Source organism: Muscardinus avellanarius, assembly GCF_963383645.1.
Source record: "Muscardinus avellanarius genome assembly, chromosome: 11".
Classification (NCBI taxonomy): domain Eukaryota; kingdom Metazoa; phylum Chordata; class Mammalia; order Rodentia; family Gliridae; genus Muscardinus; species Muscardinus avellanarius.
Window position 1 is genome coordinate 96,075,972 of NC_137797.1, and position 25,130 is coordinate 96,101,101.

The 25,130-nt window shown below is 53.2% G+C and overlaps 1 protein-coding gene across 1 annotated transcript; it reads left to right on the top strand.

The window, feature by feature from the left end:
* Nucleotides 1-1,564: 1,564 nt before the first annotated feature.
* Nucleotides 1,565-23,013, top strand: TEAD4 (TEA domain transcription factor 4; the record flags this gene model as incomplete). Its single annotated transcript, XM_080706314.1, has 8 exons — nt 1,565-1,660; nt 2,726-2,769; nt 3,191-3,246; nt 6,885-7,024; nt 8,107-8,280; nt 19,000-19,140; nt 22,669-22,821; nt 22,900-23,013. 8 exons carry the CDS (start codon nt 1,565-1,567, stop codon nt 23,011-23,013), a joined length of 918 nt encoding a protein of 305 aa, XP_080562440.1.
* Nucleotides 23,014-25,130: the final 2,117 nt, after the last annotated feature.

The following is a 25,130-nucleotide window of genomic DNA, read 5'->3' on the forward strand; positions in this document are numbered from 1 at the left end:
AAGATACAAAATTTGTCACCGGGCATGGTGGCGCACGCTTGTAATCCCCACGCTTGGGAGGCAGAGACAGGAGGATCGCGCAGGTTCGAAGCCAGCCGCGCGCGCTCGTTTAGGAGACCCTGTTTCCAAATATAAAAATGTAAAAATAGGTCTGGGAGTGTAGACCAGAGGTAGAAGGGCTTCCAGGAACCCCAGTACCACCAAAAAAAAAAAAAAAAAAAAGATACAAAATTTGTAATCAGAGCTCCCAAGTTGACAGACCCAAACTATTAAGTCCCAGTGAAGCTGAGCGCATTAAATAGTACCGGTGTTCCCAGTCAATATGCAGGGCTTTATTTTGGACAAAGATGAAACTTTCATTAGGCTTTTTGAATTAGCGACTATTGTCTCATTGGTTTTAAAGACCTTTTGGGATTGAAGAGTTTGGGATGGGAACCACTGGTTTATATAAATATATTGTTATATTTATATATTGTTAGTATCATTAAAAAAATTTTTTTTGTAGTACTAAGGGTGGAACCCAGGAGCATTCTACCTCTGAGCTACACTTCCAGCCGTATTTTTTAAATTTTTATTTGGAAACAGGGTCTCATTAGGTTGATGAGCTTCTCAGTACTTGCTGAGACAGTCATCAAACTTGAAATTCTTTTGTCTCAGCCTCCCAGGTACTGGGATTACAAGTGTGTGCCACCACGCCTGACTGTCATTTTAATTTTTACATGTTGTGTGTGTGTGTGTGTGTGTGTGTGTGTGTGTGAGACTAGGTCTTTTTATTCTGTGTGTGGTACTGAGGATTGAACCCGAGGGCATTCTACCTCCAAGCTACACCCCCAGCCCTATTTTTTATTTTTATTTTATTTTATTTTGGTGGTACTGGGGTTCCTGGAAGCCCTTCTACCTCCGGGCTACACTCCCAGACCTATTTTATATTTTTGAAACAGGGTCTCTTACGCCAGCACAGCTGGCTTCGAACCTGCGCGATCCTCCTGTCTCCGCCTCCCAAGCGCAGGGATTACAAGTGTGCGCCACCACGCCCGGCCTATTTTTTATTTTGAAACAGGGCCTCACTAAGTTGCAGAGGCCTTACTAAGTAGCTGAGGCATGCTCAGAACCCGCAATCCTCCTGTCTCAGCCTCCCAAGTACTGGGATTACAAGTGTGCTCCACCATGCCCAGGTTAATTTTTTGTTTTGAAACAGGGCCCCCCTAGCTTGCTGAGTCTCACTAGGTTGCTGTGAGCCAGTGCTGCTCCTGTCTCAGCCTCTCAAGTCCTGGGATCGTAGGCGTGCGCCACCACGCCCAGCTTCCAAAGCCTCTTTGAGTCCTCATCAATAGGTAGAACCCGTATTATGCTGCTGTGACAGATGAGAGAACAGATAGAGAAACCAAGTGACATGCTGAGTCTTGAAATAAGTTAGTGGCGCTGCCCAGACTTAAGCCTGGTCCCCGCCTCCGGCCAGTGGCTGTGGGCCGTCTTCCCCAAGCCCAGCGGGTGCCGTGTGCTGAGCCACTGCCTTCCAATGTCTCCCCAGGATCAGGCAGCTAAGGACAAGGCCCTGCAGAGCATGGCTGCCATGTCGTCCGCCCAGATCATCTCAGCCACGGCCTTCCACAGTAAAGTGGCCCTCGCCCGGGGCCCAAGCTACCCAGCAGTCTCAGGGGTAAGTGGGGCAGCTGAGGGCCAGAGGCCACCCCAGCCCTCTCTTCCTCTCTGCTCACCTTCGGCAGAGCCAGGAATAGTAACTGGAGGAGAAGGAAACGAGGGCCAGGGTCACCCTGAGCTGTGGCCCGGCTGGCAGAGCCACCTTCTCGTGGTCCTTGGTAGTGATACAGCAGACCTTTCACAAGGGGCGGCCCCCATTAGCTGACCGGTTGAGAGATGGCTCGATTTACAGATGAGGAAGCTGAAGTCCAGGACTGGAGCTGGCAGAGCTGCCAGTGTGTCCCAGCGTGGAGGGCTGCCAATTCTCCTGCTCAGGATCCCAGCGCTGCCACCCTCTTCCAGGTTGAGAGCTGATGTCCAGGCACAAGCCCATCTCAGATTTTAAATTTCTCAGCCTAATAGCTAGTCTCTCAGGTTGCCACACTGTCCCAGAAATGCTCCTCCTTCCCAGGGCTGTATCTTGGCTTTAGGGGTCTACGTGGGTCTTTAAGATGCACCAACAGTCCTGCCCTCGGCACTGGGGAAGGAAGCAGGCCCTGTATTCCCTGAGCCCCTCGTTCATCATGTTTTAGAGTGGGTTCCAGAGAGCATTATTAGTCCATCATCAGGATGATAAATGCATGTGATACAAAATGATTGTGTAAGTAAATTTGGGATGAATTAATTAGACTTCTTTTTGCTGCTGGGGATCAAACCCAGGTCCTCATGCATGCTAAGCACATGCTCTGCTGCTGGGCTTCCTCCAGGCCCTAAAAACATTTCTGGATTGTAAGACTTTTCGGAGCCTTCTGTGCCCACATGCGCTGCGAATTGTTATGGGAGGGAGAGTGTGCAGTGTTAGCAAACCTGGGTTTTCTTTCCCATGGGGCACCTTTTGGGCAGAGCCTCTCCAGGGACTAGAGTGCCTGGAAGCACTGGGGAGGCAGCTACAGCCTGTTGACTAGCTAGCCAAGGGCCTCAGGCTTCCTGCCCCACCCCTGGATCCAGCACCCAGCTCCGTCTCCCACGCCGGGGCTTCTCTGCTCACACAACCATGCCGACTCTGCATCTTTTTCTCCCTCAGTTTTGGCAAGGAGCTCTGCCAGGCCAAGCCGGAACGTCCCACGAGTGAGTATGGCCTGGTCTCTGCTACCATTTGTTTGTTGAACTGAACTGGAACCCATAAACTCAGAAAACTGAGCTTCCTTGCAGGAAGGGGTGGCCGCGGGGGGCCAGCCTTTCAGGACAGCCTGGAGCTCAGGGATGCTCCTGTGCCCCTGGGCCACAGAGGCCCTGTCTGCATGCTGACACTCCCATCTATGTAGGCTGCAGGTGGGGCCAGGTCATGGGACCCAAAGGGAAGGACCCCAGAAATCAGCCCTCTGGTGGCTTGGGAGTGGAGAGGCATAGATCTCTCCAGCACACTTGCCGCTTCTGTGGGTGGGTCTCGAGACCCCAGGGGAGATCACAGGGGTGAGGGGGCCAGGCCGCCCAAAGGGTGCGGCCCCTGCTTGGGGTTCTAATGGCACCTCTCTCTTCTCTCCCACAGTGTGAAACCTTTCTCTCAACAAACCTACACTGTCCAGCCTCCACTGCCTCTGCCAGGTGGGTCGGCAGTGCATAGCTCCCTTGCAGGTCGCCCCCCTGTGCCTCCTGGGTCCCGGCCCCCGGCTGCTGGAGGCCTGCACGTGGCTCTCAGGGCCCCCTAGGCCCTGGCTACACCCCATTCCTTGACCCTTGCAAGTCCTCCTTGCTATGCTTCAAGCACCCTTTCCCCCTTGGTGGTCTTCACTGCTGTCCTCCTCCCCAGCCACATCTCAGAGCCCTCGCAGTCCTTTCCAGCTGCTCCTGATGGCCCACATCTTGTGGATGGTGTCTGTAACCCTGCCTCAGATGTGAGGCCCGAGGCATGCTCAGCTTCTCAGCCTGGCCCCTTCCCAGCAGGGGGCACCCTGGTGGGATGAGTCCTGGAATGGGGCTGAAGCGGGCCCTGGTCCTGCGGGCACAGGGGCCTCCCTTGCTGTGCAGGGACTGGCTGTGCCCTGGCCTCTCACAAGGCTTGCTCAGCACCTTCTGCGCTGCATACAGGCTGGGCCAGGCCCCTTGCCCTGGCCGGGAGGCTGACTAGCTGCCAACTGTCCTGGCCCCAGCCCCTTGGGTTTCCTGCCACCCCTGAGTGCCTGATTGCTGCTTTTTCTTGTGCTTGCATCAAACACCACTGTGTCGGGTCCTCCTCTGCCCTCCTCCTTCTCCTCATCCTCCTCCTCCTCCTCTTCCTCCTCCTCCTCCTCCTCTGCCCTCCTCCTCCTCCTCCTGCTCCTCTTCTGTTTCTGCTTCTCCTTCTCCTTCATTTTTAATACTGGGGATTGAACCCAGGGACGTTCCACCTTCAAGCTATACCCCAGCCCTATTTTATTCTTTACTTGGAAACAAGGCCTCACTGAGTTGCCGGGGTAGGGGGGCTCACAAGTTGCTGAGGCTGGCCATGAACCTGCGAGCCTCCTGTCTCAGCCTCCCAGGTACTGGGATTACGGGCCCGTGCCACCACGGCCGCTCTCCCCGTCTTTTCTGTCCCTGTTTTCTGTCCACACTGACCCTGTTCTCACTGGGCCCCTTGTCTCCTCTCACCACCCTCTGATTCTCCAAAGCCTCCGTCTTACCATGTTGCTTCCACGGCCCCCTGGTGGCTCCGGGCTAGACTCCGAGCTGTGCAGCAGGCTTACAGGGTGCTGGGGGTGCCTCGGCCCAGCTCCTGCCCTTCTCTGTGCTGTGGCTCAGGCAGGGCTCGTGGGGCAAGGTCCCTGCCCCAGGTTAGGGATGTGTCTGCCGTGTTCCAGGGCACACTCTCCTTTCTTCACCGTCAATCTCTGTTTGTGTCTGTGACTGATTCGTCTCGCAATTTTGTGTCGTGAGTGGACACAGCAGTTGCTTAGTACACAGTGGTCCAGCAGACTTAAGAAGGAAAGGTTCAGCAGATGCGTTAAGCATTGGCTGGTATGTCGGCGTGGCTGTCCATACACCTCTGTTTTTTCTTGGTTCCCTCCTCCCCGTGCCCCTGAGTTATCTGTCGCTGCCTGCAGCCCTTCCGTTCACCAGACATTCAGCAGAAGCAGCTGGGGTCTCCTAGAGTTCTGCCCGAGGTCCCTCACATGCCACCCTCCATATCTTCTCATGTTCCCTCCTCTTCATTCAAGCCTGTTCCTCTTTCCACCTGGAAAGCTGTCAGGACCTCACTTCTAATGTACCCCCAGCCCCTGCCCACGCGGTCCTTCTTCCATACCGGAGTAGGACCACTCAGAACTGCACAGCTGGACCGGCCAGGTGCTGCACACCTGCAATCTCAGTACTTGGGAGGCTGAGACAGGAGGATCAGCCCAGTCTGAGGCCAGTCTTAGCAACTTAGTGTGACTCTGTTTCCAAATAAAGTAAGTAAATAAAAAGGGCTGAGGGTTAGCAAGGCGTGGTGGAGGGCATGGTGGCCCAAGCTTGTAATCCCAGCATTTGGGAGTCTGAGACAGGAGGATCAAGGTTCAAGGACAGCCTCAGCTACTTACTGAGGCCCTTTGCAACTCCAGACTTTGTTTCAAAATAAAGAAGAAAGCCTGGCCTGGTGGTACACACTTGTAATCCCAGCATTTGGGAGGCAGAGACTGGAGGATCTGGTTTGCAAACAGCCTCAGCTACTTAGTGAGGCCCTTTGCAACTCACTGAGACACTGTATCAAAAATAAAAGACTAATAAATAGGGCTGGGGGGTGTGACTCAGAGGAAGAATGCCCCTGGGTTCCATCCCCAGTACTGCAAAAAAGGGCCAGGCAGAGTTGTAGTTCAGAGGTAGAATGCTCCTGGGTTCAATCCCCAGTGCCAAAACTAAGCACAGCTTGGCTGGGGTGTAGTTCAGAAAACACCTAGCATGTGCAAAGGTGCTGTGTTCAATCCCTAGTACTACACACGCACACACGCACACACGCACACACACCTGGGCTGATCATCTCACTGCCCATCTCCAGCAGTGGCTTTCCTGGCTCTAGGATAAAAATCCAGCCAGGGGTGGTGGCGCACTCTTGTAGTCCCGGCATTTAGGAGGCTGAGACAGGATCACAGTTCACTGCCAGCCTCAGCTACTTAGTGAGGTCCTTTGCAACTCAGTGAGACCCTGTTTCAAAATAAAGAATAAAAAAGCCGGGCGTGGTGGCGCACGCTTGTAATCCCAGTACTTGGGAGGCTGAGACAGGAGGATCACAGGTTCGAAGCCAGCCTCAACAGCCTAGTGAGGCTCTCAGCAACTTAGTGAGACCCTGTTTCCAAATAAAATATAAAAAATAGGTCTGGAGGTATAGCGCAGAGGTAGACGGTCCCTGGGTTCCACCCCCAGTACCACACACACACACACACACACACACACACACAAATAAAGAAATAAAGAATAAAAAAAATGAGACTGGGGGTGTAGCTTGGAGGTAGAATGCCCCTGGGTTCCAACCCCAGTACTGAATAAAAGCAAAAAAAAAAAAAAAAAAAAAAAAAAAAATCCAGCCTGATGGCAGAGCACCCACGCCTGTCTCTGTAGTCTTGTTTCCTGCAACTGGACAGACCCACCCTTCCCTCCAGTCCAGGCTCATTAAGCCAGTTCACAGTCCCGCACACCAGCCTCTGCCGTTTCCTGGCTTTGAATGCCCTTCCTAGTCTTCGCCCAGGACTTCCGACCCATACTTCCTTGCTTCTCGTGTGTCTGGTGCTTATTGACACCTTATCGATTTTTGTACCATTTATTCAGTCATTAGTTAGCAACCTAGTATGGCGTGCCTGTTCTGGGCCAGGTTCTGTTAGACAGCTGAACTCAGGCAGGAAACCTCTTGCTCTCGGGCTTATACCAGGTTGCAGTTTTCAGTTATCTGGTTATCTTGCTGCCTGGATCAGAGGTTGCCCAAGGAGAGCCCAACAGTATTGCTCCAGATGTGCTGAAGTCCAGCAGACCTCCCACCCATGCCCCCTTCAGCATCAGTCTCTTTCGGCTTCGGTCCTGTGCAGAGGCCTGAGCCAGCTGAGCTGCATCAGGCTAGCCCCTCCTGCTTCAGGCTAGCCCTCCACCCTGAGGGCTGCTCTGCTCCTAGGAGTCCTAGCCAGAGCCTGGTACCGCCCTTCCCTGCGGGCACACACCTCACCAGCAGGACCTGGGGGCCTCGCAGGGGTGTTGACAGGGAGAGTGTCAGTGGACAGTTTCCATGTGCCTCTCAGATACAGGGTTTGACTCTCCTGCAGGACCTACCCCATCGCCCTCAGCGCCCCCAGCACCCCCGTGGCAGGGCCGCAGCGTGGCCAGCTCCAAGCTCTGGATGTTAGAGTTCTCTGCCTTCCTGGAGCAGCAGCAGGACCCGGACACGGTAGGTCTCCCCAAATTCCAGAGGCTCCTGACACCTTCTCCAGCCCTCTCTCTGGGGATTGAACCTGGGGGCATTCTACCTCCAAGCTACACCCTCACCCTTTTTTGTTTGGAAACAGGGTCCAGCTAAGTTACCGAGGAGGATGTCCTTGAACCTGCAATCCTCCTGTCTCAGCCTCCCAAGTATTGGGATTATGCCGGCTTTCTCGCCTGCCTTTCTGCTTCTTTCACTGTGGGGCTTAATTTAGGTTCCCTGCTCCTCTCCAGCCTCCCCTTCCACTGCCCTCCCCAACCTGGCCTTCCTCCTCTTTCTGCTACAGGCTTCACACTGCCCTCCCAAGCCTGCCCCCGGCTCCGCCCTGTCCAGCTCTCTCAGGCTCCCCCTGCCCTGTTCCCTATTCTTCCTCCTCTCTTTGTTCCGGGTCTTCTCATCCCAACCCTGCCCACGCCCTTCCCTCCACTCCCTGGCTGCTAGTTGCTGACAGGAAGCCCAGGAGACTCCTGTGTCTGATTCACATCCTCTGGGACACCACCAGGGAGCAGTGGCCTGTCCCTCCAGTGTCCTGTGTCCTGGGTGACCAGTGCCACCTGCAAAGGCCTGAGTAGGACTTGGAGGAGGCTGCTGAGAGATGTCACTCTGGCATTCTCAGTTCTTAGCGGAGGAGCCCATTAAACAAACACGCCCTCCCAGCCCGCAGGGTGGGTGGCGCATGCTTGTAATCCCAGCGCCTGGGAGGCTGAGACAGGAGGATAATGCAGTTTTGGAGCCAGCTATTTAGTGAGGCTCTCAGCAGCTTAGTGAGACCCTGTTTCCAAATAAAAGATAAAATAGATCTGAGAGTATAGCCCAGAGGTAGAAAGCCCCTGGGTTCCATCTCTAGTACAAAAACAAAAAACAAAAAAACCCCCAAAACAACCCTTTCTCAGAAGCCCAGTACTCAACAAAAGAAGTAGACTTGTTCTGTCTCCCTTTTACCTGCGGGGAAACTGAGGTCCAGAAAGTTAAATGATCAGCTGTGGTCCACTCCGTCCGTCCACCCTGCTGCTCCTGGCATCTCCGTTAGACCACCCTTCCCTCCACAGTACAACAAGCACCTGTTCGTGCATATCGGCCAGTCCAGCCCAAGCTACAGCGATCCCTACCTCGAAGCCGTAGACATCCGCCAGATCTATGACAAATTCCCAGAGAAGAAGGGCGGCCTCAAGGAGCTCTTTGAACGGGGACCCTCCAATGCCTTCTTCCTGGTGAAGTTCTGGGTAAGCCCGTGGGTAAACACTTCCTTTCACCCCAGTACTTCCTCTACTGTGAGGACAGTGGGGGAAGAGTGGCCAGGTGCCTTCGCCGTTGGTGCAAGCTGCAGGAGGGTGGAGGGCAGGCGCCAGCGTGGAAGGGCCCCGCGCTGGTGAGTGGGTGCAGAAACCCCAGAGAACTGCGCTGACACACAGGTGCACTGGTGCACACCTGCAATCCCGGTGACTCAGGAGGCTGAGACAGGAGCTCAAGTTCGAGGCCAGCCTGGGCAATTTAGCAAGACCCTCTCTCAACATAAAAATAAAAAGGGATGGAGGGGGTAGCTCAGTGGAAAGAAGAGAGAAAAGAAGCGGAAATGAGGCTCTTTTGTTTCATTTTTCTTTCTTTTTGCAGGGCTGGGGAGGGAACCCAGGGCCTCACTCATGCTAGGCCAGCGCTGTCCCACTGAGACAGACACACCCCAGCACAGAAGGCTATTTTCCAATGTCATGATCTATGACCCAGGCTTGGGGAGGAGGAACTCATCTAAGGACTGGCGGGGTCCTTGGCTTCAGTGGCAGAAAAGAATTTCAGCAGAGTCTGTCAGAGACAGAGACAGGTTTATTTAAGAAAACTGTCACTGGGCATGGTGGCGCACGCTTGTAATCCCAGTGCTTGAGAGGCTGACACAGGAGGATCACAGGTTCGAAGCCAGCCTCAGCTGCTTAGTGAGGCCCTCCACAACTTAGTGAGACCCTCTTTCCAAATGAAAAATAAAATCAGGTTGGGGATATAACTTGGAGGTAGAATGGCCCTGGGTTCAATCCCCAGTGCCAAAAGGAAAAGAAAAGAATGTGTCGCCAGGCGTGATGGTGCTGCTTGTAATCCCCGCGCTTGGGAGGCGGATACAGGAGGATCGCGCAGGTTCAAAGCCAGCCGTGCTGGCTTAAGAGACCCTGTTTCCAAATAAAAAAGTAAGAGACCCTGTTTCCAAATAAAATATAAAAAAGGTCTGGGAGTATAACCCGGAAGTAGAAAGCCTCTGGGTTCCACCCCCAGTACCACCAAAAAAAAAAAAAAAAAAGTATAGAAATAGGTCTGGGAGTGTAGCCCGGAGGTAGAAGGGTTCCCAGGAACCCCAGTACAACCCCCCCCCCCCCCAGTGTGTGTATGTGAATGGTGTGTGTGTGTGAGAACCTGGGCTACCTCACTGGTGAGAGATACATTTGGGCCCCACGGTTCTTTTCTAGGAGCCCCCTTGAGGGGTGGGTAGGGGCGCACAGCAGGGGTGGAGGTCTGGTTTCTTTCAGAATTTTCAGGTTTCTGACATTCCATGGTGGGTGGCCATGGTGGGTGGCCGGGTGGTACCTGGGCTTGACCAAGTGTCAGAGCTTCCTTCTGGATCCTTCCTTTACCAAAGGTCTTAGAAACTTTTGATGGGAAGATAGGCCTTTAGGATTAAAGGTGGGGATGTTTACTTTAGGGAAAACAGACCTTGCAGGGTGAAGATAAGGATCTGAATGGAGTTGTTAGATTTAAAGCCACAGTGTCCTTTTTTTCTTCCAGTTTGTCTCCTTTCTATTACTTTTATTTATTTTTTTTTGTGGGTCTAGGGATGGAACCCACGGGCATTCTATCTCCGAGCTATACCCCTAGCCCTATTTACTTTTTTTAATTTTAATTTTAATTTTATTTTTGTGGGTCTGGGAATGGGACTCAGGGGCCTACGACCTGAGCTACACCCCCTGCCTTATTTTTTATTCTTTTTTTTTTTTTTTTTTTTGGTGGTACTGGAAGCCCTTCTACCTCCGGTATACTCCCAGACCTATTTTTACATTTTTATTTGGAAACAGGGTCTCCTAAGCCTGCGCGATCCTCCTGTCTCTGCCTCCCAAGCACAGGGATTACAAGCATGTGCGCCACCACGCCTGCCCTCACTCCAGTCTTTATTTTATTTATTTTTTTATTTTTTGGTGGTACTAGGGGTGGAACCCAGAGGCTTTCTACCTCCGGGCTATACTCCCAGACCTTTTTTATATTTTATTTGGAAATAGGATCTCACTAAGTTGCTGAGAGCCTCACTGGGTAGCTGAGGCTGGCCTTGAACCTGTGTGATCCTCCTGTCTCAGCCTCCCAAGCGCGGGGATTACAAGCATGCGCCACCACACCCGACTTCACTCCAGTCTTTAAATGGCAATTCCTGGTTCCAGGCCAGGCCCTGCAGCCAGTCTCTAGCGCTGTCTCCAAGGCACATTGGGTGGGACAGACAGAGCTGAAGTTAGGGGAGTGAAGGGTTAAGATAGCTCTCCAGGCCAGGCCACCCCCCCCCCCACAGCTGCTGCACGCTCATAGCCCATGGGCTAGAAAGTTCTCTGAGAAGGCACCCTTCAGGAGACCCAGTACACCCAGAGAAAGGGTGCTGGGGAGAGCCAGACCAGTACAGACCATGCTGGTGCTGAGGAAGGGAAATCCTTTGCACCGGTGATCAAGGCTTTGAACTTTCTCAATGCCTGGATGCCTGACATGTGGGGGGGGGGGCTCCCACATTCTTCTGCTTCTCAGCTCCCAGTGCCCAGGGCACCACACCCCTGCCCAGGTTCTCACTTGTATTTTCTCCCAGTCAACTTTGAAAATCTGAAAAATTTTAATAATATTTTTTATTAATTAATTTATTTTTGTGGTTCTGGGGATTGAACACAGGGGCATTCTACCTCTGAGCTATACCCCCAGCCCTAATTTTTAGTCTTTATTTTGAAACAGGATCTCACTAAGTTACGGAAGGCCTGAGTAGCTGAGGCAGGTCTTGATCCTGTGATCCTCCTGTCTCAGCCTCCCAAGTACTGGGGTTACAAGCGTGGGCCACCACACCTGGCTTTAGACAATCTTTTTTTTTTTTTGGTGGTACTGGGGTTCCTGGAAGCCCTTCTACCTCCGGGCTACACTTCCAGACCTATTTTATATTTTTGAAACAGGGTCTCTTACGCCAGCGCGGCTGGCTTCGAACCTGCCCGATCCTCCTGTCTTCGCCTCCCAAGCGTGGGGATTACAAGCGTGCACCACCACGCCCGGCTAGACAATCTTTATAGGCCCAGAAACAGGCGTTTTCCCCACAAAAGTGTGTGTATCATTCCAGATGGCTTCCAGGGCCCTGGCTAGGAATGTCCAAGCCGGCTCAACCACAACTAAGCTCAGGAGGCTGGCTCTCTCCACAAGAGGCACGTGCTGGCCTGGGAACCATTGTTTTTACACTGTTTATAAAAACAGCTGGTTCTTTAAATGGAAGGGAAGTTGGACCTGACTTTAGGAGTGGGCAGAATCTATCGGGCAGAAATGGGAAAATTAGTTTCGGCTGCCATGCCCAGCTGAAACTTTACAAATTGCTCCATTAGAATCTCCATGTCAGCCAAGCACAGTGACGCACGCCTGTAATCCCAGTACTTGGGAGGCTGAGACAGGAGGACTGTGTGTTCCAAGGGCAGCTTCAGCCAAGTAGTGAGACTTTCATCAACTTAGCAAGATTCTTTCTCAAAATAAAATTAGAAAGCTGGGTGTGGTGGCACATGGGAGTCTGGAGATGGAACCCAGGGCCAGGGGGCATTGTACCTCCGAGCTACACCCCCAGTCCTATTTCTTAGTCTTTATATTTTTTTGAAACAGGGTCTCACTGAGTTGCGAAGGGCCTCGCCACATAAAGTTGGGACTAGTTAATAAGCTCATCTGCAAAGGGGAAACTGAGGCACCAGGCCGGTTAAACAGCCTGCTCAAGGTTGCCCAGTTTCTCATAGTACCAGGAACCAGGATCTAGACCCGGATAGTCTGGCCCCATGATGCTGCGCTTGGAACCACCGCACTAAGCCACCCGCTGTGTGAAGTACCCGGTGTCCCTTGCGGGAACCGGCGTCTGTGTTGGCGCAGGGCAGGTGGCAGTGAACGGAAAGAGGAGGCTTAGCTTGGACCCTGGAGTGTGGGGCAGCCAGGCTTCTTGCATTCTCTGGACCTCGGGCTTCTCTTCCAGAAGATGGGAACATTGTCTTGGTTGGAGATAAAAGTTGGCAGCTAGAGCGGGGGGAACCAGCAAGCCCTCCCCCACCTTGCTTGTGGCATCTCCTTCCCTCTTTTAGGGGAGACCCGGGGGTGGGGACAGTGGTGCCAAGGAACAGGCGGATTCCACAGCTGGCCCTTGCGCTGTGTGCACAGGCGGCCGGACCCTGGTCCTCCAGGAGATCGTGTTCTTGGGGGCGAATCCACAGTGGCTCTCAAGGAGCATATGTCACAGCACAGCTGGCCAGGTGGTACTTGGCCCCAGCTGTCCCCCCCGGGACGTGGACCCTCTGTCACGCTTCTGCTGGCTTAGAGCTGAGTCCCGAGCACATTGTGGCTTCTGTGTGTCTCTGTTTCTCCCTCTGAAAGGTCAGCAGTTTGTCCAGTGGAGCGGAGGCCCCGCCCCTGCCTGCCCCCGCTCCGTCCCTGTCTCTTGGTGCCAGGGCATTGGGCACGGCAAGGGCTGTGAAATCAGAGACGAGGGCATCAGAGGCCTGGGCACCTTGGCAGCCATCTGTCCGTCCCTCTGTCTGTTCTTGTGTAGAGAGGGAGGACAGAATCAACCAGAAGACCATCTTGTGATGCGTGTTGATAGTGAGCCTTGGAGTCAACGGGGCCCCATGGCAGCTGCCCCACTTCCTGGCCGGCTCACTGCTTCCCCGGCCACACAGTTAGGAAGGGCAGCCGCTCAGCTGAGGAACAATGCCGACCCCCACGCCGGCCTTGTGCTTCCTGTCCATGTGTTTTCTTCATCCTGACTCCCAGGGGCCAGCGTTGGTCAGCGCCCTCCTGGAGCAGGGGGACCCCGATGCCCCTGGTCCAAGCTCCTGCCCCAGGAGTGACTGCTCTCATCTTACTGATGCTATGGCGGTAGTGGCCGCAGGGGCAGGGTCCGCCAGGATGAACCCGCCCTGGAAATGGCTCTGCTTGCAGGAGAGATGGAAACGAGGTTGCTGAGACCTGGCGTCTGATGGATTCTGTGCAGCCTTAAGTGCGCTGAGAAGCCCCCTATGTCCTCAGACCCCTGTGAGACCAGCAGAGGCCACTGTCCTCGGGGCAAGGGAGAGGGGGCTCCTGGGCCCGGGGGACCAGGAACACCAGTTCTCATGGTACAGATGCTGGGCCGGGCCTGAGCTGAGCCCGGGCATCGGGGTAGCCAGGCCTCCAATCCCGTCCCAGCCTGCTATTCCCTCCGGGCCCTGACATTTCTCCCAGGCACACAGCAGCACATGACAATGAACCTGAGCCCCCACCCCCGGCCCCCACCCCCGGCCACGGCTGTCCTGGCTCATCTGTCAGTCACCCGATCCCCCACACCTGTTCCAGCCACAGCCTGTGAGCTGCCCACCCGCACGCATGGCTATGAATAGTGTGGAGGGAGGGGAGCGGGGGCATCCAGAGGGCAGGAGCGGCTGTGTGTATGGGGGGGACTTTCTTCTTTTCTGAGGCTGTGAAAACCTACAAGCAAAGTTTGGGCGAGGTGCTGAGAGTGGGGTACAGGGTGGATGGGAAGTGCCCGGAGCTCTTGGCTGTAGCAGGAGGCTGGGGTTGGGCCCAGAAGGGTATGGGCACTGAGGACCAGATGGGGCGCTCTGGGGTTGATTGTCCAGTCTCTGGAGCCTCACTTGTGGGAGTTCTCTCCCCACCCCCCACCCCCACCCCCGTTCGTCTCACTTGACTTCCTCCTGGTCACTAATGTACTCGGTTCCCAGTGACAAGTTCCTTGAGAGTAGGCCCAGGGTATCAACCCCGGGGTCCCCCAGCCCCCGGCTGGGGCTGGATAAATGGACGAGTGAGGGATGGGAGGGCTGAGGGAGAGGAGTGATAAGAGAAAGCCCCAGTGTGTGCGAGATGGGCTGGGCTGGGGGCGAGCAGGGTGCCCAGATTCTTTGCCACCAAGAGACCTGACTACTCTTGTTCAGCGCCACCCAGAGGTGAGAGAGGGGACAGTGGCCTGCAGCTTTGGCTTTGCACGCCCCTCCCCCTCGGTGGGGGACAGAACAGAGCCTTGCATGAGCCAGGCAAGTGATTTACCGCTGAGATAAAGCCCCAGCCCTTTTTGAGAGAGGGTCTCTAAGTTACTGAGCTGGCCTCAAACTTGCGCTCTTCCTGCCTCGGTCTCCTAGAAACTGAGATTATGTGTTTATGTGTGTTCCTGGGGGTGGGACCCAGGGGCTTTTCTACCTCCAGGCTATATTCCCAACCAGACCTATTTTATACTTTATTTGGAAACAGGGTCTCACTAAGTTGCTGAGAGCCTCACTAAGTAGCTGAGGCTGGCTTCGAACTTGTGCGATCCTCCTATCTCAGCCTCCCAAGCGCGGGGATTACAAGGTGTGCCACCACGCCTGGTTTGGGGCTGGCTTTAAACCAGGTGTGATCCTCCTGTCTCAGCCTCCCAAGCACGGGGATTACAAGCATACGCCACCACGCCCGGCTTGAGGCTGGCTTTACAGGTGCGATCCTGCTGTCTCAGCCTCCCAAGCACGGGGATTATAAGCGTGTGCCACCACGCCCGGCTTAAAGTGAATCTATTTAAAAGACACCAAAAGGGATCTAGAATAATGTATGGTAGGTGGGACATGAATGTAGCATTGTCAAAGGCAGTCATCCAATGGCTACAGCCTGGGAGCCCTCACCATTTGACACCCAGCCTCGCCCCTTGGTGTCCCCTCCCCATACCTCATGTGGGCCCCTCCCGGGCCTCTGGGACTCCTGCTGGGGTCTCTTCAGGCCTGGTTCACATTTCTGTCCTGAGCTTTGAGTTGTAGCTTATCCCCAGGACACAGAAAGCCTGGTTCTGGTCCTAGGTCACCTTCCGTTGCACAGGAAGAAAGACCTTAGGACCCAGCCTGAGCAGTGAGTTCTGACCCAGCAGGGGCCTGATCCGCCTCGGAATCACAGTGGAGCCAGAGTGGAGAAACTGAGCCAGGCCGGGGCGGGAGTGAAGGCCATTTTGTAGAGGTGGTCGTTTGTTTCAGAGGTTGAGCACTGGGTTGAGCGCTGTTGTGATATTTTATTCTTTCCTCTTAATGGCCTCATTAAAGCCAATGCACAACATACCGAACCATATGCCATTCTATCTCAGCAGGAAGATATCCTAAAAATAATACTCCCTCAGCCGGGCGTGGTGGCGCGCGCTTGTAATCCCTGTGCTTGGGAGGCGGAGACAGGAGGATCGCGCAGATTCGAAGCCAGCCACGCTGGCGTAAGAGACCCTGTTTCAAAAAGATAAAATAGGTCTGGGAGTATAGCCGGAGGTAGAAGGGTTTCCAGGAACCCCAGTACCACCAAAAATAAAAATAATAAAAATAATAATACACCCTCATCCTCTTCTGTAACCTGCTTTCTCCACTTGTATGCTTGAGTTCGTCTATAATGATAAATGCAGGTCCTTCTCAGCAATTAACACCACGGTCAACCTACCAGGTCTTGCTGTTAAGTTGTCAAAACCTAAGGAGGGAAGAATGGTGTTTGAGCGCCCCCTAGCAGCCAGTGGGAGAACTGCCATCGCCTGGCTCTCAAACCTTCCCCTGGATGGGGGGATCCCCTGTCTTTGTGCAAGAGTCCTGGATCATGGCTGCAGCTCCCACTACATTCACAGGACCATGCTCTGGTCCAGCACCGCCGTGGCTTCAGACCAGCCGTATGGGTGGGTGGAGAGGCTTTTTGTAATGTCTCTCTGCTTTTCTGCTGAGTCCTAAGTTACCCTGTTAGCATCCTTTGCTCAGGCAGGGGGATTTGATGTGGGGCCTGAGTTCTGGGGGTGAAGACCCCCAAATGGCTCCGGGTTTCAGGAAATCATTTCTGCTCCAGAGTCCCCAAGGCAGTGACTCGGCAGTGCCTTCCTCCCTTTGCTGGGTCAGATAACGCTGGAGTTGGAGCCTGCAGGTTTAGGCCTTACTGTATGGCTTTAGGGCCTGCCTTGAGTCAAGAGAGCCTCATGGGTAAGCCGGGCCTGAGCATTGCGTGTGGATTTTGTTTTGTTTTTGATGCTGGGGATTGAACCCAGGGATTTCTACCTCTTAGCTCTAACCCCAGTCCTATTCGTTCATTCATTCATTCATTCATTCATTCATTCATTGGTGGTACTGGCGATTTATCTTAAAGGCATTCTACCTCCAAACTACACCCCCCAGTCCTATTCTTATTTTGAAACAGGATCTCACAAGGTTAATGAGTCTCACTACTTGCTGAGGCTGTCCTAGAACCTGAGATACTCCTGTCTCGGCCTCCCAAGTACCGGGATTAGAAGCATGTGCCACCATGCCCGGCTTATTTTATTGATTGATTGGTTGAGGTACTGGGTATTGAACCCAAGGCATTCTACCACTGAGCTACATCCCCGGACCAATTTTATTCCTTAGTTGGAAACAGGGTGTCTCCAGGTTGCTGAAAGCCTCATTAAATTGCTAAAACTGTGAACCTCCAGTCTCAGCCTATCAAGTACTAGGATTATGCTGGGCATAGTGGGGCACACTTGTAATCCCAGTACTTGGGAGGCTGAGACAGGAAGATTGCGGTTCAAGGCCAGCCTCAGCTACTTAATGAGGCCCTTTGCAACTCAGTGAGACCCTATTTCAAAATAAAGGATAAAAAATCAGGCTGGGGGTGTAGCTCGGAGGTTGAATGCCCCTGGGTTCCATTCCTAGTACTGCAAAATAAAATAATAAAATAAAAAAGCATATGGAAAGCCAGGCAGGCAGTACACTCTTGTAATCCCAGTACTTGGGAGGCTGAGATCTGAGGATCTTGGGTGGCCAGTCTCAGCAATTTTTGAGGCCCTCCACAACTTAATGAGACTTTGTTTCAAAAGATAGAACAAAATAGGGCTCACTGTGGTCTGCTGCGTTGCTGAGGCCGGCCTTGAGCTCCTGGGCTCAAGCGGTCCTCTTGTTTCAGCCTCCTGAGTAGCGAGGACCACAGACGCACGCCACTGTGTCCAACTCCACAGTGGTTTGGGGAAGAGCAGTTAGGAGAAAGAACCAGAAGGAGGGGAGACTGGTATTAGGGGATTAGTCCGGAGGCTGAAGCAAATGAACAGAGGTCAAAGGTGGCTGCGCTCAGCAGTTCCACAGAGATGGGTTGACAGGCCGACGCCAGAGCCGCTTCTGAAAGTGCCCCAGCAGGATCTGGGGAGCAGCTGGCCTGAGGAGGGAGCTGGCCGGGCCCCAGCAGCCGTTCCCAGCTTCCCCTCTGGCTTTCCGTTTTCGCGCTTTCTTCGTCATCAAAATTGACTCTGGAGAGCCGGATGTGGTGGCGCACGCTTGCAATCCCAGCATTTGGGAGGCTGAGACAGGAGGGTCATGGTTCGCGGCCAGCCTCAGCTACTTAGTGAGGCCCTTTGCAACTCAGTGAGAGCCTGTTTCAAAATAAAGAATAATGCCGGGCGTGGTGTCACAGGCTTGTAATCCCCGCACTTGGGAGGCTGAGACAGGAGGATCATACAGGTTCGAAGCCAGCCTCAGCTACTTAGTGAGGCTCTAAGCAACTTAGTGAGACCCTGTTTTCAAATAAAATAGAAAATAGGTCTGGGAGTATAGCAGGAGGTAGAAAGCCTCTGGGTTCCACCCCCAGTTCCACCAAAATAAAGAAAGAGAGAATAAAAAATAAGAGCTAGGAGTGTCACTCCGAGGTAGGATAACCCTGGGTTCCATCCCCAGTACTGCCCCCCCCCAAAAAAAAAAATGACTCTGGAAAGGTTCGATAAATTCATTCATACTAATATGGAAATGACTGATATGGATTACATATCTACAGTTTAACAAGAACAGAGTTGTTTTTTGTTTTTTCCGTGATACTAGGGATTGAACCCAGGGGCATTCTACCTCTGAGCTACACCCCCAGCCCTATTATTTATTCTTTTTTTGTGGTACTGGGGATTGAATCCAGGGGCATTCTATCTCCGAACTATACCCCCAGCTCTATTTTTTATTCTTTATTTGGAAACAGGGTCTCACTGAATTGCTGAGAGCCTCAGTAGTAGCCAAGGCTGGCTTCGAACCTATGCAATCCTCCAGTCTCAGCCTACCAAATCCTGGGATTACAAGCGTGCGCCACCACACTCAGCTCTTACTTATTCTTTATTTGAAGCAGGGTCTCACTAAGTTGTGGAGGGCCTCACTAAGTAGCTGAGACAGGAGGATCGTGGTTTGTGGACAACCTCAGCTACTTAGTGAGGCCCTCCGCAACTTAGTGAGACCCCATTTCAAAATAAAGAATAAAAAAATAAGACTGGGGGTAAAACTCAGAGGTAGAATGCCCCTGGATTTCATCCCCAGTACCACAAAATAAAATATAAATAAATAAATAATAAATAGGACCGGGGGGGGTAGCTCAGAGGTAGAATGCCTCTGGGTTCCATCCCCAGTACTAAAAAAAAAAAAAAGAAAAGAAAAGAAAAGAAAAAGAAAAAAAAAGGAAAAAGAAAAAGGAAGAAGAGAAGAATCGTAGGTTGGAGATCAGCCTCAGCAATTTAGCAAGACTCTTTCAAAATGAGGAAATAAAATTGGTCTGGGGGTTTTGCTTGGAGGTAGAACACCCCTGGGTTCAATCCCCAACACCCCCAAAATAAAATAAAAAATAAGACCCTTTTCTTCCCAGCCCCAGGGTCTGTCTGCACGGAGACCCTAAAGGTCCCCTTGACTCGTGCCTGTCCCTCCGATCGGCTGACAGCTGTCTCTGCTTCCCGTGTCTCCCTGCAGGCCGACCTCAACACCAATATCGAGGACGAAGGCAGCTCCTTCTACGGGGTCTCCAGCCAGTACGAGAGTCCCGAGAACATGATCATCACCTGCTCCACGAAGGTCTGCTCCTTCGGCAAGCAGGTGGTGGAGAAAGTGGAGGTAGGAGGCCACGCTGCTGGGTATGAGGCCTGTGTGGGGATAGCTGGGGCAGGGACCGGCAAGGCAGCCTCCCTGTGGCCCCCAGGTGTGTTTGGGAAGAGCGTCCCCTGGCTGTGGAGCGTCAGACCTGCGCCTTGCTGCCCCCTGGCTCCTAGAGCACAGCTCAGCCTCCCAGGCTCCGGCACAGGCAGAGCCCTGGGAGCTGAGCCTCCCCCCAGAGACAGGAGCGGCCTTCCCCACTGTCACACAGCTCACCAGCAAAGCAGGCGAGAACAGGTGTCCAGGCCTCTGTTCCCTGTTCAAGTTTCACGTCATGAATGCTGAAAACTGTTCATGACCCTTGATTTTTTTTTTAAGCTCCCTGAAGACCCTGCACTAGGGGAATTGACCAGAAATTCACTTCCTTTGGGGCAGCGATTTCTGCCTCTCCTGGACTCCCAGGCCCAGGGCAACACAGGGCAGTGGGGGACGGAAGCTCAGGAAGCCTGGGCTGGAACCTCGGCCTCTGCGTTCTGGTGGGTGTTTGGGGTGGGTGGGATCCTCCATTTATCTCTAGCAAGGGACAAGGTGTTCTCGCCTCCTGGTGGCGCCGGCTCCTGTGGTATCTGATGCTGGGGTCCTGCAGCGTTAGTGAGCGCGAAAGGGGATGAGATTCTCCCACCCCACAACCCTCTGCAGCACCTCTGTGCCATCTGGGTTTAATTCTCAGTACCAAAAAAAAAAAAAAAAGAAGGCTTCTCAAGTTTTTTTTTCTTTTGCGGGTCTGGGGATGGAATCCAGGGGCATTTGACCTCTGAGTTACATCCCTGCCCTATTTTTTTATTCTTTTATTTTGAAACAGGGTCTCACTGAGTTGCAAGGGACCTCACTAAGTAGCTGGGGCTGTCGGCGAACCGCGATCCTCCGGTCTCAGCCTTGCCAATGCTGGGACTACAAGCGTGCGCCACCACGCCCGGCTTTCAAGTTATTTACTTATTATATACTTATTTATTTTTGCAGTGCTGGGGGTCAAACCCAGGGCCCTGCACAAACTAGGCAGATGTTTTTTCACTGAACTATAAAAGCTGTCTAAGTTAATATTTTTTTGTTTGTTTTATTTTGTAGTACTAGGGACTGAACTCAGGGACACTCTACCACTAAGCTGTGTACTCAGTATTTTTAAATCATTTATTTATTTATTTTGCAGTACTGGGAATTGAACCCAGGGGCACTCTACCTCTAAGCTACATCCCAGCCGTTTATTTTAATCTTTATTTTGAAACAGGGTCTCACGAAGTTGTGGAGGGCCTCACTAAGTAGCTGAGGCTGGCTACAAACCTGCAATCTTCCTGTCTCAGCCCCCTAAGTACTGGGATTACAAGTATGTGTCACCACGCCTGGCTCATAAAATTTTATTTTAAAACAGGATCTTGCTGCCGGGCGTGGTGGTGCATGCTTGTAATCCCAGCATTTGGGAGGCTGAGACAGGAGGATTGCACAGGTTCGAAGCCAGCCTCAGCTACTTAGTGAGGCCCTTTACAATTCAGTGAGACCCTGCTTCAAAATAAAGAATAAAAAAAATAGGGCTGGGGGTGTTGCTCGGAGGTAGAATGCTCCTGGGTTCCATCCCTAGTACCGCAGGAAAAAACAAAAACAAAAAAGACAAGAGCCTTGCTAAGTTGCGTGGGCTGGCCTCAAACTTGGAGTCCTTTTGTATCAGCCTCCTAAGTATGTAGGACTACAGGCACATGCCACTGTACCCAGTGCAAATTGTTTGTTCCATGGTACTGGGGATTGAGCTAAGGGACAGTCTACCTCCAAGCTACACCCCAGCCCCTTTTATTTTTTTTGTTTGGAAACAGGGTCTCCCTAGGTTACTGAAAGCCTCACTATGTTACTGAGGCTGCACTAAAATCTGCAATCTTCCTGTCTCAGCCTCCCAAGTATTGGGATCACAGGTATGCACCACCACTCCCGGCTGTTATTTTCTTTTTTCTTTTCTTTTTTTTTTTTTTTTTGGTGGTACTGGGGGTAAACCCAGGGGCTTTCTACTTCCGGGCTACACTCCCAGACCTATTTTATATTTTATTTGTAAACAGGGTCTCACTAAGTTGCTGAGAGCCTCACTAAGTAGCTGAGGCTGGCTTCGAACCTGTGCGATCCTCCTGTCTCAGCCTCCCAAGCGCGGGGATTACAAGCGTGTGCCACCACGCCCGGCTTTTTTCTTTCTTTTTTATTTTTTACAGTAGTCGGGATGTAACCCAAGGAAATTCTACCTCCGAGTGATACCCCCAGCCCTTTTTTTTATTCTTTATTTTGAAACAGGGTTTCACTGAGTTGCAAAGGACCTCACTAAGTAGCTGAGGCTAACTTTGAACCTGGATCCTCCTATCTCAGATGCTGGGATCACAAGCATGTGTCACCATGCCTGGCTTAGATTTCTAAGTAGTTTTTTGGTAGTACTGGGGATGGAACCCCTCTACCTCTGGGCTACACTCCCAGACCTATTTTATATTTTATTTGGAAACAGGGTCTCTTAAACCAGTGAGACTGGCTTTGAACCTGCGCAATCCTCCTGTCTCCTCCTCCCAAGCGTGGGGATTACAAGCGTGCGCCACCATGTCCGGCTTATTTATTTCTAAGTAGACTTTTTTTTTTTTTTTTTTTTTTTTGCGGGTCTGGGAGTGGAACACAGAGGCATTCAACCTCTGAGCTACACCCCCTGCCCTATTTTTTATTCTTTATTTTGAAACTGGGCCTCACTGAGTTGCAGAGGGCCTCATTAAGTAGCTGAGGCCTAAGTAGCCTTTTTTAACCCTGGGAATTTAACCCAGGAGCATTCTACCTCTGAGCTACACCCCTCAGGCATTTTTCATTTTGAAACAGGGTCTCACTAAGTTGCCAAGAGTCTTGGTACATTGCTGAGGCTGGCCTTGAATCTCTGATCCTCCTGTCTCAGCCTCCCAAGTGCTAGGATTATAGACACGCGCCACCGCAAATGACTAATTATATTTAAGGCTTTGTGGTGACTGAATCCATGTACAGTCATAACCCATGTATGTTCCGCCCCACTCCTGCACTGGCTGCATCCAGCAGCAATCGAGAACCACGTGGATACCAGGAGAATATCACTGATACAATACACCAATCTGGCTCAGATGTCCTCAGTTGTATGGTGTGTGTGTGTGTGTGTGTGTGTGTGTGTGTGTGTGTGTAGATTCCTGTGGTAGCCACCGGAGTCCAGGTTCATGGTGTTTCCATCACCTCAAGGGTCCCTGGGCACCGTCCACCCCACGGACTCCTAGTGTGCAGCCAGAATTAAGAGACACCTGTCCCTTTCTTATTGCTGCCATGCCTGGGCCTCGGCTCCCCGCCCTGGTACCCGGCATCGGCCGCCAGCCTCCGCGGGAGGCTCCGCTCTCGGCGGCTTCCAGGCCTGCTGCCTTTACTTCCCACTGACTGTGGGTAGTTGCAAAGCTCCCCTGTGGAGTTGGGCCCGGGCTGCAGGAGAAGGGCGTCTAAGCCGCGGCTGTCCCCTGGGTCCTGCAGACGGAGTACGCACGTTATGAGAACGGCCACTACTCGTACCGCATCCACCGGTCCCCGCTCTGCGAGTACATGATCAACTTCATCCACAAGCTGAAACACCTGCCAGAAAAGTACATGATGAACAGCGTGCTGGAGAACTTCACCATCCTGCAGGTGTGTGGGGCGCCGCGGGCCTGGCGCCGTGCTCCGCGGGGCCTGGGGCCTGAGCCCGCATCTTGGTTTCTCTTGCAGGTGGTCACCAACAGAGACACGCAGGAGACCTTGCTGTGCATAGCCTATGTCTTCGAGGTCTCAGCCAGTGAGCACGGGGCCCAGCACCACATCTACCGACTGGTGAAGGAATGAGACTCAGGGAGCCGGGAGGGGGGAAGAGATGTGTGTGCAGGAAACAGGGACTCTGCCAGTTCCCCAGAGTGCCGAGACAGGTGAGCCGAGTGGCCCTGACTCCTCCTGCCAGGAACAAATGGTGCTGGACCTGCAGTGCCCAACCCCCAATAAACCCAAGATGTGTCTTTTCAGAGGACCTGGTCTGGCTGTGGGAGCCTGGGAGGGTCTGGGGAAGACAGGGGTGTCCTGGAAGGCTGGCTGGAAGCACCCGGGTGGTCCTGAAGCCAGCATCCCTGTGGACTCGGACAGGAGCATCCCTGACGCTTCAGCTCAAAACCTGGCACCTCTGCGGCCGCCTGAGCTCCTGAACCGCGCCGCTGCCCGAGGATGGACACGCACTCAGGCGACAGCTGCTTGGGCGCCCGCGTTCCCCAGCAGCCCCGCTGCCACTGTCCCAGGCCCCGCCCACCCGGAGTTGGATTTTAGTATGTAGGCGACAGAGTCGTTAGAAGGAGACAAGGACAGAGCTGTTTAGATAACCTTCCTCCTGGCCAGTGGTCATGGGTCCTGCGGCCATCTTTCTCCACGACCAGGGCTGGGGGCTTGGTTCCAGACGAGGCAGAGAGCACAGGAGGCGGTCATGCCAAAGCGGGCAGAGGTGTTCAGGTGGCGGGCGGGGCATCGCGCAGCCTCTGCCTGGTGAGCGTCCAGAGAGTTGATCGGACGCGCGCGGTAGTCTGTTATCCGAGACCCATCTGGGTTTGATGGTCTGCGAGTCCGCAAACTCCCAACCGAAAGGCCTGTTGTATGGTGCCCTTGGAGCCAGCCCCGGCCGCTGCCTTCCTCCCCAGGGGTTTCTGTGCTCCCTGAGAAGGGGGACACTTGGCCTCGAGGTACCCCCGAGGGGTTTTCTGGCTTTGTCTCCTGATAACCAGCAGGAGCTTTGGGTTTGGGCGATCCTGGCTTCGGTCCTTGTTTTCCCAACCGCTTAATCTTGGTGACTTTCTCGGCCTGTCTAAGCCGCGGTCCCCTTTCCTCTTTGCAGAGTGGGAAGGCAGTAGCACCTACCTTCCAAGACGGAGCAGAGGATAGGGGATGTGCATAAAGTGCCTGGTGCAAGGAGTATCAAATAAATATTACAATTAGCCGGTGCTGCCCTCCCTCAGGAGGGCCTGGGCTTAGCTCTTTGCTGCCACCTGGTGGCTCTGTGGCATCTTCCCTACTGGCAGCCTGGAGCCCAAGGGAGCAAAGATCCAACCTCCCGGCATTCACTGCGTGCCCAACACGCCAGAAGAATTCTCTGGGACTCAATGAATGTGGCAGCATTGGGAAGATGTTACAGAGTGCTGCTTAGGAGCGAGGGATCCGGAGTCAGACCAGCTGCCGGCGTTGTGACCTTGGTGCGAGTTACTTAATTTCCCCGTGCCTCAGTTTCCCCATCTGTAAAATGGGTGTAATAATGATAACCTACCTCGTGTATGCATAGTGCCGCGCACACCCATGTATCCAATAAATGCGCATTGTGATTAAGAGCGGGAGCTTGTGGTCTAGCTGAGGAGTCAGGCCCGGAAGCTGCCCACTGGGGTGAGCTGATCCTCGAAGCATTGGGCTGGCGAGAGATGCGAGAGCAGGGGGCGTGGAGGAGTGAGGAAGGAGGTACCCCTCGAGGAGGTTGGGCAGTATTTTTTTATTATTATTGTTTTCTGCAGTTTGGGGCATTAAACCAAGGGCTTTGAGCATGCCTGGAAAGCGCTCTCCCACTGAGCTCCATCCCCAGCAATATTAGGTGGGAGGAACTGGCCAGCATCCCACAGGGGCAAGAGAAGAGCTTCCCTGTCTCCCTCTATCCACAGCCCAGTGGCGCTGTCTGCGTCAAAAAGCAATTTAACCCGACCCCTCTGGGATCAGGGCCCCTTGCCAGACTTCATGACAGACAGGGAGCGTGGCTGCTGTGGTAGACACAGGCCCAGCTCTCATCTAAACGTGAGGTGGGGGGTCCTGGGTGGTCGGTGCTGAGTCCCCGGGCAGGTGGCATGTGCTGGTGGGAAGGAGGTCGGTGCAGATGTTGGGTGCTGGCTGTAAGTCTCCCCTTCCCTTTCTGAACTAACCTCAGCAGCCTAATGGAGAGTCACCTA